This window comes from Malus sylvestris, chromosome 2, assembly GCF_916048215.2.
Source record: "Malus sylvestris chromosome 2, drMalSylv7.2, whole genome shotgun sequence".
NCBI lineage: Eukaryota > Viridiplantae > Streptophyta > Magnoliopsida > Rosales > Rosaceae > Malus > Malus sylvestris.
Window position 1 is genome coordinate 14,740,915 of NC_062261.1, and position 18,961 is coordinate 14,759,875.

Consider the following 18,961-nt stretch of genomic DNA (forward strand, 5'->3'; position numbering starts at 1 on the left):
GTGTGATATATTGATCTTTTTCAGCTCATTAAATTCGACAACCGAAAATTTAAAAAAATGTGTGGATAGCACATCGGTGTGATATATTGGATGGATGGATGGATAAACAAAGCGTGTGGCTTGTGGAAAAGCAAGCCCAATTCTTTTGCACATGCTTTGATCTTTATGTGATTGGGGAGGAACATGCTATTATCTTCTTCTTCAAGTTCTCTTATCCGTGAAGGCAAATACTTTATTTATTTTGAAATGAGTGATTGAGCATGAAGAAGATGTTTCACAATTTGTAGGATTCAAAACTTTCAAATTAGCTATGTTTTCAATTTCAATATATTCTTTTGTCTATATTTATTTTTTGAAAATTCTATTATGCTCCACCATAATGACATGCACGAAATAAGTGAAGAAACAACAAAATATTCAACTAATAAAGCTCTCATGATTGCAACCGTCCAAATGCTAGGTCAACCTAAACAAGTTCTCTGCTAAAAATTAAGTGATCAAAATCATTGAGTGATATATCGATTTTCACTTTGATTGAATTTTTATTATATAAAGTATGATAATAAAAATGAACAATTCTGATCATGAAACCACATTGAGCTAAAAATAGTTAGCGTTTCTTTTGCAGTATAGTTGGGGAAATAATAATGAATTGGTCAATGAATCTAACTACATTTGCAGTCTCATGCGCCTCAAGTTGTCACTAAAAATAAAAATAAAATAAAAAAGAAAGAAAAAATAAAATGAAAACCATTATATATAGATTCAATATTCAAATAGTAGATGTCATCGATGACCACATGAATCTTTTTGTTTGGTTTTGTACCTTCATCTACCAAGCTACTTTTACCCTCGCGTCTTGCATACAGTTCGACCACTGCTTTGACTGTTAGATCGAAGAGTTTTTCAGTGTAATCGGCACACGAGATGATACATCACGTGTCACTGTATAAATAGTAAGATATGTGTGTTAAAAAGTTAATAACTTAAAAAGTAAAATTTCTCACCACTTACATAAAAATATATTATGTACGATCCGTGTTTCCATCACAATAAAAAATTTATCCGAAGATAGGAGGAAAGTGAACACTTTACCCCCAACTTAACCAGTAAACTCAAGAAAAAAGATATCCATATTCACCTCACAATAAAAAATTTATCGGAAGAGAGGGGGAAAGTGAACACTTTACCTCCAACTTAGCCAGTAAACTCAGCAGTTCCTTCAAGTTGGCAAATTCCAATTTCCAATCCCACAATTATTGGTTGCAGCTTGAGAGAGAGAGAGAGAGAGAGAGAGAGAGAGAGAGAGAGAGGGAGAGCAGCTCCTTCAAGTTGGCAAATTCCAAGTCCCAATCCCACAATTATTGGTTGCAGCTTGCAAGCTTGCGTGCTTCGTCTGTCGTCCATACTCCATACACAGTTGTAAAATATCTAGTGATTAATTAATTTACCCAACTCCCAGAAGGATACGATTTAGCCCTCCTTTCTGGACTCCTGCTCACCACCCACATGGCATGTTTGAAGAAGGTATGTTTGAAGGAGGTAGATTGTCCGCCCTTCTGTTTGTGAATATTTTTTATTTTCTCATATTTTGTACGGTCACGATTAAATCAAGTCAATATTTTATATTAATTTTTTATGAAGATAATAAAACAAAAAACAATAATAATATAAAATATTGACGTGGCTTAACCGTGACCGCATAAATAGAAAGGGATAGAAAGAACACCCAAACAGAAGGGCAAACAATATGTCTCCATGTTTGAAGTATGAACACGTTTTAATCCCAACCCTACATGATTCCCTTTTCCGGAAAGGGATGTAGAGGATACCTTCCTCCTAATCCACCAAATCAAAGAATTCGTACCGTTGAAAATTGATCAAACTGCTACAAACAGGGACTCACTTTAAAAGTAATAATAACTTTAGCCGTTAGATTAAATTTCAACGACACAAATTCTTTGATTTAGTGGATTAGGAGGAAGGGATCTGAAGATGATCCATTTCCCCCTTTTCCCATGAACTTGCCCTTAATTTATATTGATTTTTGGATTAATGACACCAAAGATCTTTTTGTTGTCAATGAAAACATAAATTACTAGAGCCGTGTGAACAAAAAGAGGTTATTGATTGTGAATCTGAATTTCTTAGACCATCTTCAAAAGAAATATCAAATTATAATTTATGTTTGATATGATAATTTGAAGTCTTATGTTAAATTTTGTACTTTTCTAACCGAATTGTCAAATGTTATTTTATTATTTAAATAGAGTTTTAAATAGTTGTTGTTAAATGTTGAAACAAAATTTTATTGGTTGAAATGTTAGTGGAATAAGGAACCCATCGCTAAAATGAATTAAAAATAAATTTGACATTGATGTCAAATTTGACTCCAAATCACAAAGCTTTCAAATCCAGTCCGCAAATGACACTTGGGTTGGAGAGATTTTTGATGTCAAATATGTATAGTAACATTCCACCTATGATTTTGACATCTCCTTTGGAGATGCTCTTACTAGGTTAATTTTTGTAAAAATGTTCGAAATAACTTGTATTTAGTATTTTGTTGCTTAAATTTATATGATTGACTATATATTGTTATGTGTCATTCAGTATTTGATTTAATATTAAGAGTTGAAATTAAGTTACTAGCCACTTGCAAAAACAGCGTAGTTACAACTAGGCCTGGCAATTCCTGACACGACACGACACGAAATTAACAAGTGTTCGGGTCGACACGATAACGAAACGGGTCGTTATCGGGTAACCCGATAAGCACCTGTTAAGATAACGGGTTTGTTCAGGTATACACGTGGGTAACACGATACACGATAAGCAGAATATTAATTTAATAATTTATAACCCTAAAAAAATACTATAATAATTATATATATATTAATTTAACAATTTTATACCCCTAAAAACTATAATAATTTTATATATATATATTAAATTAACTATAATAATTATAATAATTATATATACTATAATAATTATAACCAAAATATTAACTATAATAATTATATATATATATATATTAAATTTTATACCCCTAAAAACTATAATAATTATACATACAAAATAAATATATTTAAATATACTTAATAAATAAATATATATATATACACACACACACACCATTGAACTTCATGGGATACGAATTATACGAAACTAATTTCAACGATCCAACCGTCAAACATGTTTGTATATACTTCGAGATCGCATACGCCAAAAATTGTAAAAAATAAACATTCAGAGAGCAAGTAACGGGACAAAACTTTTTGACGGTTATAAACAAAAAATCACGATTTAACGGTCATTTTAACTCCGATTTTGATGATTTTTTACAACCACACTCCTTGACCCTATATGAATACAATGATTGAATTCGATCTTCAATTTAAAATATTTACACTAGTGGATACCACAAAATCTTATGTTATACTTAATAAAAGTATGAATAAACTCTTAAGTATTAGTGAATCTATTGTTTTGATGGGATACTCATTCTACAAAACTAGTTTCAATTATCCAACCGTCAAACATATTTGTATATACTTCGAGATCGCATACGCCAAAAATTGCAAAAAACAAACATTCAGAGATCAATTAATGGGACAAAAGTTTTCGACGGTTATAAATGAAAAATCACGATTTAACGGTTATTTTAACTCCGATTTTGATGATTTTTTACAACTACACTCCTTGACCCTATATGAATACAAGTAATGAATTCGATCTTCAATTTAAAATATTTACACTAGTGGATACCACAAAATCTTATGTTATACTTAATAAAAGTATGAATAAACTATTAAGTATTAGTGAATCTATTGTTTTGATGGGATACTCATTCTACGAAACTAGTTTCAAAGATCCAACCGTCAAACATGTTTGTATATACTTCGAGATCGCATACGTCAAAAAATACAAAAAACAAACATTCAGAGATCAATTAACAGGACAAAACTTTTCGACGGTTATAAAAAGAAAAATCACGATTTAACGGTCATTTTAACTCTGATTTTGATGATTTTTTGCAGCTACACTCGTTGACCTTATATGAATACAATGATTGAATTCGATCTTCAATTTAAAATATTTACACTAGTGGATACCACAAAATCTTATATTATACTTAATAAAAGTATGAATAAACTATTAAGTATTAGTGAATCTATTGTTTTGATGGGATACTCATTCTACGAAACTAGTTTCAATGATCCAACCGTCAAACATGTTTATATATACTTCGAGATCGCATACGCCAAAAATTACAAAAAACAAACATTTAGAGATCAAGTAACGGGACAAAACTTTTCGATGGTTATAAACGAAAAATCACGATTTAACGGTCATTTTAACTCCGATTTTGATGATTTTTTACAACTACACTCCTTGACCCTATATGAATACAATGATTGAATTCGATCTTCAATTTAAAATATTTACACTAGTGGATACCACAAAATCTTATGTTATACTTAATAAAAGTATGAATAAACTCTTAAGTATTAGTGAATCTATTGTTTTGATGGGATACTCATTCTACGAAACTAGTTTCAATGATCCAACCATCAAACATGTTTTTATATATTTTGAGATCGCATACACCAAAAATTGCAAAAAACAAACATTCAGAGAGCAAGTAACGGGACAAAACATTTCGACGGTTATAAACAAAAAATCACGATTTAACGGTTAATTTAACTCCGATTTTGATGATTTTTTACAACTACACTCCTTGACCTTATATGAATACAATGATTGAATTCGATCTTCAATTTAAAATATTTACACTAGTGGATACCACAAAATCTTATGTTATACTTAATAAAAGTATGAATAAACTTTTAAGTATTAGTGAATCTATTGTTTTAATGGGATACTCATTCTACAAAACTAGTTTCAATTATCCAACCGTCAAACATGTTTGTATATATTTCGAGATCACATACGCCAAAAATTACAAAAAAAAAACATTCAGAGAGCAAGTAACGGGACAAAACTTTTCGACGGTTATAAACGAAAAATCACGATTTAACGGTTAATTTAACTCTGATTTTGATGATTTTTTACAACTACACTCCTTGACCTTATATGAATACAATGATTGAATTCGATCTTCAATTTAATATATTTACACTAGTGGATACCACAAAATCTTATGTTATACTTAATAAAAGTATGAATAAACTATTAAGTATTAGTGAATCTATTGTTTTGATGGGATACTCATTCTACGAAATTAGTTTCAAAGATCCAACCGTCAAACATGTTTGTATATACTTCGAGATCGCATATGTCAAAAATTACAAAAAACAAACATTCAGAGATCAATTAATGGGACAAAACTTTTCGACGGTTATAAAAAGAAAAATCACAATTTAACGGTCATTTTAACTCTGATTTTGATGATTTTTTGCAGCTACACTCCTTGACCTTATATGAATACAATGATTTAATTCGATCTTCAATTTAATATATTTACACTAGTGGAAACCACAAAATCTTATATTATACTTAATAAAAGTATGAATAAACTATTACGTATTAGTGAATCTATTGTTTTGATGAGATACTCATTCTACGAAACTAGTTTCAAAGATCCAACCGTCAAACATGTTTGTATATACTTCAAGATCGCATACGTCAAAAATTACAAAAAACAAACATTCAGAGATCAAGTAACGGAACAAAACGTTTCGACGGTTATAAACGAAAAATCACGATTTAACGGTCATTTTAACTCCGATTTTGATGTTTTTTTACAACCACACTCCTTGACCCTATATGAATACAATGATTGAATTCGATCTTCAATTTAAAATATTTACACTAGTGGATACCACAAAATCTTATACTATACTTAATAAAAGTATGAATAAACTATTAAGTATTAGTGAATCTATTGTTTTGATGGGATACTCATTCTACGAAACTAGTTTCAATGATCCAACCGTCAAACATGTTTATATATACTTCGAGATTGTATACGCCAAAAATTGCAAAAAACAAACATTCAGAGATAAAGTAACGAGACAAAACTTTTCGACGGTTATAAACGAAAAATCACGATTTAACGGTCATTTTAACTCCGATTTTGATGAATTTTTACAACTACACTCCTTGTCCCTATATGAATACAATGATTTAATTCGATCTTCAATTTAAAATATTTACACGAGTGGAAACCACAAAATTTTATGTTATACTTAATAAAAGTATGAATAAACTCTTAAGTATTAGTGAATCTATTGTTTTGATGGGATACTCATTCTACGAAACTAGTTTCAATGATCCAACCATCAAACATGTTTGTATATATTTCGAGATCGCATACGCCAAAAATTGCAAAAAACAAACATTCAGAGATCACGTAACGGGACAAAACTTTTCGACGGTTATAAACGAAAAATCACGATTTAACGGTTAATTTAACTCCGATTTTGATGATTTTTTACAACTACACTCCTTGACCTTATATGAATACAATGATTGAATTCGATCTTCAATTTAAAATATTTACACTAGTGGATACCAAAAAATCTTATGTTTATACTTAATAAAAGTATGGTATAGTACTATTGTTTTATTTTTTTTCATAATTATTTTGGTAAACTTCTCATAATTTGAATGATTTTTAATGTTTGGTTTTTCTATGCTTAGTTTATGCAGAAGATAGTTATGACGTGGAAAACCTTACTGAAAACATCATCAACATAACTCTTGAAGGCAATAGATCAAGCCAAAGTTTCAATGCAATTTCATGATGATCGATGTAAATCGAGGATTTTGTAAATTGAGGTTTAAACTTTTGAGAAAGATTTCACAACCTTGAAAACAAAAACTGTTTCATTTTGCATATCCTTGCACATTTAAAATTTGTAATAGATTAGTAGTGTATGTATTATTTTTTTATTATGCTCTTATTTTCGAGTGTAGATGTAGTACTTAAACGACAAATGTGTTTTAATGTTTTGAAGTAATATTTATGTGGCAATGTGTGGTATGTGCAAATTTAAGAAAAAAAATATATTTTTCTTAACGGGTCATAACGGGTCATAACGGGTCGGGTCACTTTACCCGTTGGGTAAAGTGACACGACCTGTTAAGGACCCGTTAAGATAACGGGTGTGACACAACACGACCCGTTAAGATAACAGGTGTTACACGAAAACGACACGAACACGACTGACACGACCCGTTTGCCAGGCCTAGTTACAACACCAAAGCCTGGCATCGAACCTTAGTAGTCCCAAACAACGAAGTAAAGATAAATCTAACAGTTCTAGGCTATAGCTTTCAAATACACATACATTAATTCGAGTACTTAATGTCAAATTTAACTCTTAATATCAAATTCAACAGAGTGATCAAGTATTTATTAAGAGTTGAAACTAAGTTACTAGCCACTTGCAAAAATAGCATAGTTACAACACCAAGCCTGGCATCGAACCTTAGTAGTCTCAAACAACGATGTAAAGATAAATCTAACAGTTCTAGGTCATAGCTTTCAAATACACATACATTGATTCTCTACTCTTAATGTCAAATTTAACCCTTAATATCAAATTCAACAAAGAGTGATCATGTATTTATTGATCATCTTATAACTAATCTACCTTCTGTAATATAAATGGTTAGGTGAAATTAGACTTTAAGGCCTAATATTATTAACATGTTTCACGTTAAAATAATTATAATCTAGATTCAAAGTCTAACATCGTAAATATCTGTATCTACAAATACAAATCGGACAAGAAACTTATGGGACACCAATATTCTTGAATATTAAACTCCCTTGTTTTTTCTTTATAAACCCAAACTCTCCACCCTTTTTGCACACCTCTCTCCTCGGAGAAAACTCAAACACCACCCTCTCTCCCAAAAACCATGGCATCAACCATGTCTCTCGCCATGTTCACCATCCTCTTCCTCTCCTTCACCCTCTCACAGGCCTCCCCGATTGTCGGCTCTCGGAGCGAGGCCGACGTCAGAGCCATCTACCAAGAGTGGCTCGTGAAGCACCAGAAAACATACAACGGCATCGGGGAGGACGAGAGGAGGTTCGAGATCTTCAAGGACAACTTGAAGTTCATCGATGAGCATAACGCACTGGACCGTCCGTACAAGGTCGGTCTGAATGCTTTCGCTGACCTGACCAACCAGGAGTACCGTGCCAAGTTTTTGGGCACCAGGAGTGACCCTAAGCGCAGGGTCATGAAGGCCAAGAACCCGAGCCTGAGGTACGCTTTTCGCGCCGGCGAGACGTTGCCGGAATCTGTGGATTGGAGAGTCAAGGGCGCCGTCAATCCCATCAAAAATCAAGGAAGTTGCGGTGAGTAATTATTTTTTTCTCGTACTGCAACTTTTTGTTGGATTAAGGAACTTGGTTTACATGTTGATTGATTAATCGTGTCACGTTCAAATTGATTCTGGATTAACCACGCCATGTTCAATTTGATTCTTGAAAATTGCGGCGTGACTCAAAATTCATGTCATGTTCAAATTGATTCTCTGCATGACACAAATTAAACACGTAACTCAAGCCTCCGTACAATTCAATTAAACAGATGTGTCATATTAAAGTCAGATTCTTTGTATTTAGAACTAACCTCACTAGTTATTCATGATTAACTATTTGATAAATTTGATTAATCGTGTTACGTTTGCAACGATGAGTCTAATTATTCTGGTGTCATGTTCAAATTGATTCTTAACGTGACTCAATAAGCAAATCCATAACCAAAATCTCGACTAGTTTTGGTTTTTTTTTTTTTTTTTCAATAATTTGAGTAGCCCTTATCTTCTCGGAAGAGACCAGGCACATCTCCTGATCTCCATGGGCACGAGAAAAGGCCTCGTGATATTTATTAATTTTTTTTTTCATAAAGAAAGATAAAAAAAGAAAAAGGCAAAAAAAAAAGGTGTTTTGGTCGGTGGGAAAAGGTGAGTGTTTAAATGGTGGGAAGCCCTGCTCTGCGCTCCACCACTGTTGAATTTTAGTCATGCACGAAAACGACAAAGTGTTGTTAGTGGAATGTTAGATAAGGTGGCAGAGGCTTGCTGCTAGTAGTTTGGACTTTCAGTTGGAAGTTGGGATTCCTTACCCCTCACGTCAAATATAAAATTGGAATATCACTTTTCTTTATTAAAAAAAAAATTGAAAATGTTTTCTTAAAGTCTTTTATAATATTTTATGATTATTTTTTTTTTCGAACGATAAATTTTTTAAATTAGATGTTAAATTAGCGATAGACGGAGTTTGAACCAATATCGTCGTACAAGGCTTAATACATTTCCACTACTATAGTAAAGGATCACTTGCCTTTTATGATTTTAAAATTATATTTATTTCAACCTCCCACAACAAGTTGTATTATTGGAAAACGACTCTTATGGTGGTAACATCGTGATATTTTGTACTACTAAATAATATCACCTACAACGACTTTATATATAATATTATATCATTGAAATTGAAATTGGATATAATGTGTGTTTGTATTTGTATCATGAAATTCTTCTCGCAATATTGATTTGTGTGACATTATCCTTCAAACATATGTTCTTTAATAATGTAACATTCAACTTTTTATGACCGAGTTAAGTTCGCTCATTGTTACATGGTGTTATTAATTCATTTGCGTTATAATATTTATTATTTATCTATTAATACTATATCTTATAATAACATATGTTCTAATAAATTCATATAGTAAAGTTTATTAAGTACTCAAATGTTTCTCCAAGCTCACCCAAACCCGAACACGGCTACAAAAGTTCGGGTTAGGCCCACTGGATCTAATTCGTGCTCACGAAAACCTTTCCATTTCTTGGTTGCAGGGAGTTGCTGGGCTTTTTCAACAGTGGCAGCAGTGGAGGGCATAAACCAAATAGTGACCGGAGAATTGGTGTCTCTCTCAGAGCAAGAGCTCGTCGACTGTGACACGTCCTACAACGCCGGATGCAATGGCGGTCTCATGGACTACGCCTTCGAGTTCATTATCCTAAACGGCGGCATTGACACTGAATCCGACTACCCTTACAAAGCATATGACCAAAAATGCAACGTTGCCCTGGTCAGTCCAAAATTTTCAATGCCAATCCCCTATTTATACTCTTGTAGGGTAATATTTCATTTTTTCTAACGTCTTGCTTTGTTGCACTATAATTTTGCAGGAGAAAAATACGGTTGTTAGCATTGACGGGTACGAAGATGTTCCGTCCTACGACGAGAACGCATTGAAGAAAGCAGTTGCACACCAACCCGTTAGCGTGGCCATTGAAGCCGGCGGCTTGGCCTTACAACTCTACCAGTCGGGTGTTTTCACTGGTGAGTGCGGATCAGCATTGGACCACGGTGTCGTTGCCGTCGGGTATGGCACTGAAAACGGCACAGACTATTGGTTGGTGAGGAACTCGTGGGGCACCAACTGGGGAGAAAGCGGATATTTTAAGATAGAGAGAAATGTTGCAAGCACGTACACAGGCAAGTGTGGCATTGCAATAGAGGCTTCTTACCCAACAAAGAAGGACCAAAAATACCCATCGAGCTCCTTCTCTGCTGAGCAAGACATCAAGATGGTCACAAGTGCTTGAAGTTGAAATGATGGGGGCCATTTGGTCAATTGCGGTACAAAATGCCCAATGTGTTCCCTTTTGTTGTCTAAGTTTACGAAAATGGATGAGGGCTATTATTGGTATTATAGATTTGGGATGAAATCATTGTTTGTAAATAGATTTAAATTATGTTTAAATTGCACCTACTAGCAAAACTGATAATTTGTGCAATCACATTCCAAGTTTCAATCAAAAGTTACTTTTATGTGCTCATTACTTGGGTTAATGTTGTTTGCCTACTTTTTATTTTTTCGTTATTCGTAAATCAAAGGTATCCATCAAGAAAACTTTTTTCAACCGGGAATTAAAACACATGAGTAATATGATAGCAAAAACAATAGTTCTATTTTTTTTCAAAACTAAAAGCGAATAACAATGACATGATCAACTTAAAAAATCCATCACCAGAATTTAGGAACCTGTATAATTTACAAATCTCATGCCCCGATCTCGACATATGTCCATGATCGACATGTAACGTCACCAAATACTCGTATATCTCACATACCCCATCTCCGGAATATGGCAAATCACAACTTGAGAATCAAATTGCAAAGTAATTTTTTGTTTACTTTATGGCTACATCTAACCTCCTCGTTAAACTGCTTACGTACCCTCAATAGGGATCAAGCCATTCGTAGTTCACTTATCACAAAATCAGACATTTATTCCACTAAGTTTAAGCAGAAAAGCATAGCATTCCTCAATCTTTTATTATAAACTGACAACATGTAATTCCTGGACTCAGGCTACATAACCAACTCCCATGAAAACATGATTTCTCTCTCATCCAACATATAAATCATTATGTCTCATCATGATATCGCAATTCACAACATACATCATATTTAAGAACCGACGAAACACAAAATCATTCTCTAGCTGCATTAATTAATTAATTTGATCAAAGTAATAACAATTATTCCCATATCTTCTAAATTCATACCTTATGAAATCATAATCGAATCGTAGAAAATCCCGAAATAGTCACTCAGACGTCCAACATATTTTCTAACTCAATTCACAAGATTCTCGAAATTATTGACACAAATATATATAAAACTAAGGCTAGAGTGACACAGTTAGACTAAACCTACTTCTCCAAATAATGGGTTTTTCGACTACTCCACGAAATTCAACAACCTCGGGTTCCGGACCACTCAACGGAACCAAACTTAATATGATTGCCTATTAAATGTACTAAGTACAACTTGTTGATGCACAAAACCGGATGTCTTGGAACAACGTAAATCCGACCGTGAATCTGCATAAAATGTAAATGACACAAGAGTTATCGTGGTTCACCCCAAGGTTTGGGCTACGTCCACACTGATTGTATTATGTTTCTCTGTTGAAGAGGGAGAGAGAGAGCTTAGAGCTTAGGGGGTGTGAGGAAGCTCCAGAAATGGCCTCTGAGAGTGAGAGTGAGGCCTCTCCCTAATTGTGAGGATGAGGAGTCCTTTTATAGAATAAGGACTCCTCACTTATTACATATTTGCCCCTTCCCTTATTGCATAATTACATTTGAGTCCCCCGAGTATTTATACGAGGTCTAAATACGGAGGCCCTAAATATGGTATAAACACAACTAATCATCATCACCTCTAGAATGTGTATGGTCCTTAATCGCGGATATACCAAGTAGAACCATATGCATAATCTCATCGTGCAGGCAATGATCACCCATCGCGGATATACCAAGCATGATCACCCATGAATACATATGGTCCCCCATCGCGGATATACCAAGTACGATCACCCATAACAGTTTCCCATCACAGATATACCAAGCAGGATTGTATCATATAGCTCTAGGTAGTGATCACCCATCGTGGATATACCAAGCATGATCACCCATAACATGTGCATGGTCCCCCATCATGGATATACCAAGCAGGACCATCTATGTACCACTACTACATGGTGCTATCTCATCATCACACTTTATACATAACTATACACATACATGCTATCGATTCCCCATATCAACCAGCATCTAGTCATATGGAGCACAACACAAGGAATTCCCTTAATTACTATTTCTACTAAAAATCTAATAAAGTACCTAACTCATCTCCATCTCATGCTAGGTAGTAATGCCAAGTTCAAATAGGTATTCAGTTGGCAATCATATCCAAATAATTATCAAACAATATTTAGATCCCATAATTGTCATAACATTCATCATAATTATCAATCACATTATTAAAGAGATAATTAAACACATAGATATCACAAACATTATCAGTACACACGCCAAATCCTATTTAATAAACATAGGTCTATGGCTAAATATATAAAATCACATTTCAATAGAATCGTAATGATAAGACCAATTCATATTCACAAATGACACTAATATAAGAAATTAAGATAATAATCATATCTCATATATTCAAGTCACTATCTAACCAATATAGGCCCACTAGACTTCAATTAGTCCCCTAGTACTAATTTTATTATTTATAACGTTTCGAGACGTGTTAACCACAATTCAACTCTCGGTCAACGATAGGGTCCATAACTCTACGTAATTTGATCTTGATGATCCACGCATTGATTTAGGATCCATACTTCCCAAAGTCCACATTATGCTTCTAGAACAACATACTAAAATCTCATCGCGATCCGACGGTCAGATCTCCGCCAATTACTAGAATTAAGTGGCGATCAACAATTTATTTTACAAACTTAGAAATCCAATTAGGGAAGATCCATACGTTGGATTCCTGATCCGTAAGTTTCTATGATCCACAAATATTATGTTCTATCATGCATTAAGGTTTGGTGACGATCTAACGGTCGGATCATTGATTCATATTTTGACCAAGTAAGGTATCGTTATGAAACTAAGTCCAAACAATCAAATTACGTCATACGGATATCAATTTTGAAATCAAGGCATCTATTTGAACTTAAAAGGACATCGTCGGCCCACTAGCAAGGCCGCCGCGGGTGGCGGTCGGCCGCCTCGACTTATCGGAAAATTTCAACTATTTTTAAAAATTATCAAAAAATTACAAAAATGAAGATATCTAAGAGTAGAGCCAACTTTATACATGTGGCTAAGTCCAATTTGGCCGGGAAAATATCCAATTCTACTAAAACCCACAAGAACCTTATAATTATGAGCATTTCATCAATTCATCTTCTTTCGGTGCTCCACTGCCCCCAAACTTGTTTGGGGTTTGTTTCTGGCCTCAAGAGGATGTCAAAGGTGGTAGTAATTTAAAAGAAACACTTCAGAAATGGTGGCTTTCCATCAAAGTTCCCTCGCACCCACATGTGCGGTTGTCACGAAATCGAGACTAATGTCTTCAATTCTTGGATGGATATGAAGGAGAGAGTGATGCCAAGTTGTTTCCAAGTGGTTCCTCACCACAAATCACCGGAATAACGCTCGATTTGGCGTCGGAAAAGCTTCGGGGACACGGGTCTCCAATTGGGTCACGGGTTGGGTGTGGGTCGCAGGGGCCCGGGTTGGGTGCTCTACACCTCCCTCATTTCCTCTCCTTTTCCCCTCATCTCATTGGTCTCTCTCTTTTCCTTCTCCCCCGATCGGGCAACCCCTCCCCCCCCCCCCCGTTTCTGATTTTTGTTTTTTTTTCCTTTCTCCTTAATTAATTAAAGGCAACTTTTTAATTGTAGCTTTTTCACCTTAATATCTTTTGAATACGCAATCTCAACACTCTACCATTAATATAAATTCCAAAAATAATATAATAACTCCTTAATACACATACGTAGTTTGCAATAGTGAAAACCAGAAACGAGATTTCACAACAAGAGTACCTTCAGAGAATCAATTGATTAATAAAAAATGTGACATATGATTAACGAGAAAATTGTGTTATTTGGTCAATTTGGAGGTTCCTTAATTACTTCACCTTCGTATTAAGGTCTATGACTTTTTGGCCCTTGTTAGACTGAATAATAGAATATTGAATCAAATATTTAGTTTAGAAATTAAGGTCTACAATTATATTCCTACATTTATATTCGTTAATTAAAAATAAAAAAAATGTAAAAAAAAAAAAAAATTCTTATAAAAACAGAAATAATTTGCTTGCTGCATTTGCCAACAACGTGGAAATTGAGAGCCACGATGAATTGATGATGATTGAACAGAGTAGGTAGGCCTGGTTTTGTTGAAGTGTTGGTTCTTCCCACCTTTGCTACCACGTGCAATAAAAGGTTGTAGGACCTTGTTTGCTGCAATTAAAATTCCTATGTCTATATGAAATCCTTTGAGAAAATTATAAGTGAATAACTAACTACTAATAGTGATTTTGGCATATCAATCTTCACTTTTTTGAAGTTTTAACATTAAAATGTCAAAATATTATTATGTTCACCCGTCTGTTTTATTTTAATTTGTCATTTATATTTTAGTTATAACATGAATGAGAAAATGTGATAAGTAAGTTGGCATAGTTATAATGCTTACAATTCATAGATGATCATAATGCTGAAGTGATTTTCGAATACAATTTTTCTTCCCAGCACAAATTTTTAACTTTTAATTGAAGTGGTTGGATTTTGTGAGCTGTTCCAACCACTGCTAGAAGTGATTCCAAGAGCCGAACGAGAATGAATACCACATAAAAGAGAATGTTTAACTGATTTATTCCAGATCAACTGAATTGGTACGAGAGTTGTAACATGAGAAAACCACAGAAAATACAACTTATTTGAATATCTCCGTGACCTACCAATTGTAGAAGTAGGATCTTTGGCAAGCAATAAGCACTTAAATAGTACAATTCTAGTGTACCAACTTCTTTCTCATTTCGAGAAAAAGGTGGAGGAAAAGGAAATAGCAGAGGGATCCGAATCAAACCTAAATGGGAAGGATATGAAAAGTCTTTTTCAAAACCTAGCAGTAAGGGTGTTACGACGATATATGAGAGGAATGGAGAAAAAACTTGTGATTGGTGTGGAGGGGAGGATCTATTTATGATATAGCTCAAGAAAGAGTCGTCTCATTTCCTTACTTCTTCGTTCTTTCTAATTCATTCACTTTAAGGCTGGTTCTGAATGTCATGTAACATCATCTTTAACTAATATTAAAGGACAAAATAGACATATAAATGCAGAAAAAAGAAATGAACGTGTAGTAATCACTTTCTATAAATCAATACTATATTGAGTTGTTAACTTTGTGAGATGACTCCCAAGTTGATATTCTCCAAGTCTTTGAGTTCGACAGATGTAGTGGGAATTTTTAAACAACTGTGTGACAATATGATAATGGAACAACAACATACATACCCCCATTAAGTTAAGAGACACAAGAATAGAACATTGCACCTAAAAGCCACATTAAAAAGGTTCCACGACAGCTGCACCATTGGTCTACATCTATTAAATTATTAAACAACCATTTAATCCACTTTAAATCATGTTGTTAGCAACAACCCCATCATCTTTAAACCCTTGATAGTTGACCCTTTGCAAGCGAAATCCAACGGTCCTCTATCACTCAGTTTACGTTGCTTGATCAAATCCAACGTTCAAATATGTATCCGCACTAAGTGATTGCGGGTATTCAAGAAACAATTGCCTTGCAATCTCTGTTTTTTTATTGCTTAGGATTCAAGCAAAAACCAAGCTCTGGACATCATTTTTGAGGGAAAAAAAGAAATGGTTGCTGTGTTCAACAAGGAGCTCCTGAGCTGGTACCTCATTACAGTCAAACTCCGAGAAACAGTGGAATCCGGAATTGCAAAGACTTCTACTTCCACAAACAGATCAATTGAACTCTATGAAGCATGGATACGGATACGGATACGGCGATACGATACGACACGACACGGCGATACGGAAAATCTCTAAAAACTAAGATACGATACGCTATGGATACGGCAAATAAAAATGTATATAGCAACAAAAATATACATTTTAAAACATAATTCATCATTCAAATTCAAGTACATTTGAGTCGTTAGATAAGGAAAGTTCGAAATCTAATCCTCTTTATACAGTAGAAGAAGTGTGAGAGTCGTATTCATGGTTTTAATTAGAGGGAAGCTCTTTGTATTTAGCAAATTTCAATTATCGATGTCTCCTATTAATTTTCTCTTCTTCATTACATTTTTTTGAAAGTGTAAATGTATCTTAAAAGTAGGATATGTGTATCCTAAATGTAGGATACACATATTCATCATGTCAAATTCGTGTCCATCAACTAGGATACGTGTCGGACTAGTATCCGAGAGTATCGGGCAAGTATCGTATCCGATCAAGTATCGGATACGGGATACGGGACCAAACAGAAGTATCCGTGCATCATAGATTGAACTGCCACACCAACATGTTCATCAGCAGCAGCAGCAACCGTCTGAGCCACTCCAAATTGTGATCCAAAATGGTTGTGATCAGAAATTTGAAGAGGGACCCAAGTCGCCAGAATCCGAGTGGATGATCAACATCAAAGACAAACTTGATCAGGCCGGCCAGGACGACGCGGTGAGTTCGTGGGCAAAGCACTGCATTTACAAAGTCCCACATTACTTGAGAGAAGGTGATGATAAAGCCATTGTGCCTCAGATTGTGTCATTGGGGCCTTACCATCACGGCAAGAGGCGTCTTCGCCAAATGGACCGCCATAAATGGCGGTCGCTTCTTCGGATGCTGAAGCGGACAAACCAGTGCATTGAGCTGTATCTTAATTCTATAAAAGAAGTTGAAGAAAAGGCTCGAGCTTGCTATGAAGGGCCAGCTGCAATGGGGCTCAGCAGCAATGAGTTCGTTGAAATGATGGTGCTTGACGGTTGCTTTGTGCTCGAGCTGTTTCGCGGCGTTGGTGAGGGATTTAAGCAACTAGGTTACCCTCGAAATGATCCCATATTTGCAATGCGTGGGTCAATGCATTCGATTCAGAGGGACATGATCATGCTTGAGAATCAGCTTCCGCTTTTCATTCTTGATCGGTTATTAGGGCTGCAGTTGGGAGATCCTGAGCAGAAAGGACTTGTAGCTAAGCTAGCACTTCGGTTTTTCGATCCATTGATGCCAACTGACGAGCCATTGACAAAGAGCGATAGGAACAAACTCGAGTCATCGCTTGCATACGCAACCACGTTTGATCCGCTGTCTGAACAAGGTGGCCTTCATTGTCTTGACGTGTTCAGGCGAAGTCTATTGCGCACGGGGCTTCAGGCTGTGCCGAGAGTTTGGATCAAGAGATGGTCACACTCGAATCGGGTTGCAGATAAACGAAGGCAGCAATTGATTCATTGCGTTACGGAGCTCAAGGAGGCTGGGATCAAGTTCAAGAAAAGGAAGACGGATAGGTTTTGGGACGTGAAATTCGAGAATGGGATTCTTAAAATTCCCAGGCTCTTGATCCATGATGGTACCAAGTCTCTCTTCCTCAATCTGATTGCGTTTGAGCAGTGTCATCTGGATTGCAGCAATGACATAACATCCTACGCGATCTTCATGGACAACTTGATCAACTCTCCACAGGATGTAGGGTACCTCCATTATTGTGGAATAATTGAGCACTGGCTTGGCAGCGACGATGAGGTCGCTGACCTCTTTAACCGCCTCTGTCAAGAGGTGGTTTTCGATATCAATGACAGTTATCTCTCCCCATTGTCAGCGGATGTGAACCGCTACTACGACCACAGGTGGAACGCTTGGCGTGCCAGCTTAAAACACAACTACTTCAGCAATCCCTGGGCCATCCTCTCCTTCATCGCCGCTGTCGTGTTGTTGTTTCTCACTTTCGCACAGACCTTCTACGGAGTCTATGCTATTACAGGCCGCCGAACTAAGTTCAGCATGCAAATGCCTTTCCTCTCTGAGTTTCGGGTTGCAGAGTGAGAGTGTTTTGTATTGTGACACAAAATTTCATATCATATTCTGGTTTCATCCATTTTTACAAGTCAGCATGCTAAACACACAAGTTTGTAGATTGTTTGGAAACACATTGTATTTGTACCTAATGCATATAATTTCTATGATCTCGTGATTAAAGCAATCAAGCATGACAACTTTTTTTTTAACCCAAAGCAACCCTCGATCATCGGCAAAACAACGTCCTCTAAGCGAATAACCATCACAATTACAACATAAACGAGTCTTCAATATGAGTGTATGAGAAGTATATTCTTGAAGCATTAGGTGTGTAAATTGAGAAAACACTTTTGCCTAAAAAAGGCAAGGCCTTTAAGTTTAAGGGAAGGAATCCTCAATTTTTTCAAAAAATAGGGATTAGTTATGGAGCCTACTTCATGTCGAACATTTTGCAAGAATAGTCTATCTATGTAGTGCAACTTAAAAAATAGACGGATCGAATTGTTAAAATTCGATGTGGTGTGGGTCTCAC

General features: G+C 35.2%; 1 protein-coding gene, 1 long non-coding RNA gene and 1 pseudogene across 2 annotated transcripts; 2 read left to right on the forward strand and 1 right to left on the reverse strand.

Moving 5' to 3' along the window:
• Positions 1-595: 595 nt before the first annotated feature.
• Positions 596-1,574, reverse strand: LOC126613717 (uncharacterized). The gene is made up of 2 exons (XR_007620175.1): positions 1,191-1,574; positions 596-945 (listed from the first exon to the last, which is right to left on the reverse strand). It is a non-coding gene; the product is annotated as an uncharacterized LOC126613717 (long non-coding RNA).
• A 6,243-nt stretch (positions 1,575-7,817) lies between these two features.
• Positions 7,818-10,839, forward strand: LOC126598512 (cysteine proteinase COT44-like). Its single transcript, XM_050264882.1, has 3 exons — positions 7,818-8,341; positions 9,850-10,085; positions 10,186-10,839. The coding sequence occupies exons 1-3, from the start codon at positions 7,897-7,899 to the stop codon at positions 10,603-10,605; spliced, it is 1,101 nt and encodes a 366-aa protein (XP_050120839.1). The 5' UTR covers positions 7,818-7,896; the 3' UTR covers positions 10,606-10,839.
• Positions 10,840-16,102: 5,263 nt separating this feature from the next.
• On the forward strand, positions 16,103-18,596 carry LOC126603842 (UPF0481 protein At3g47200-like; annotated as a pseudogene).
• The last annotated feature ends 365 nt before the right edge of the window (positions 18,597-18,961 follow it).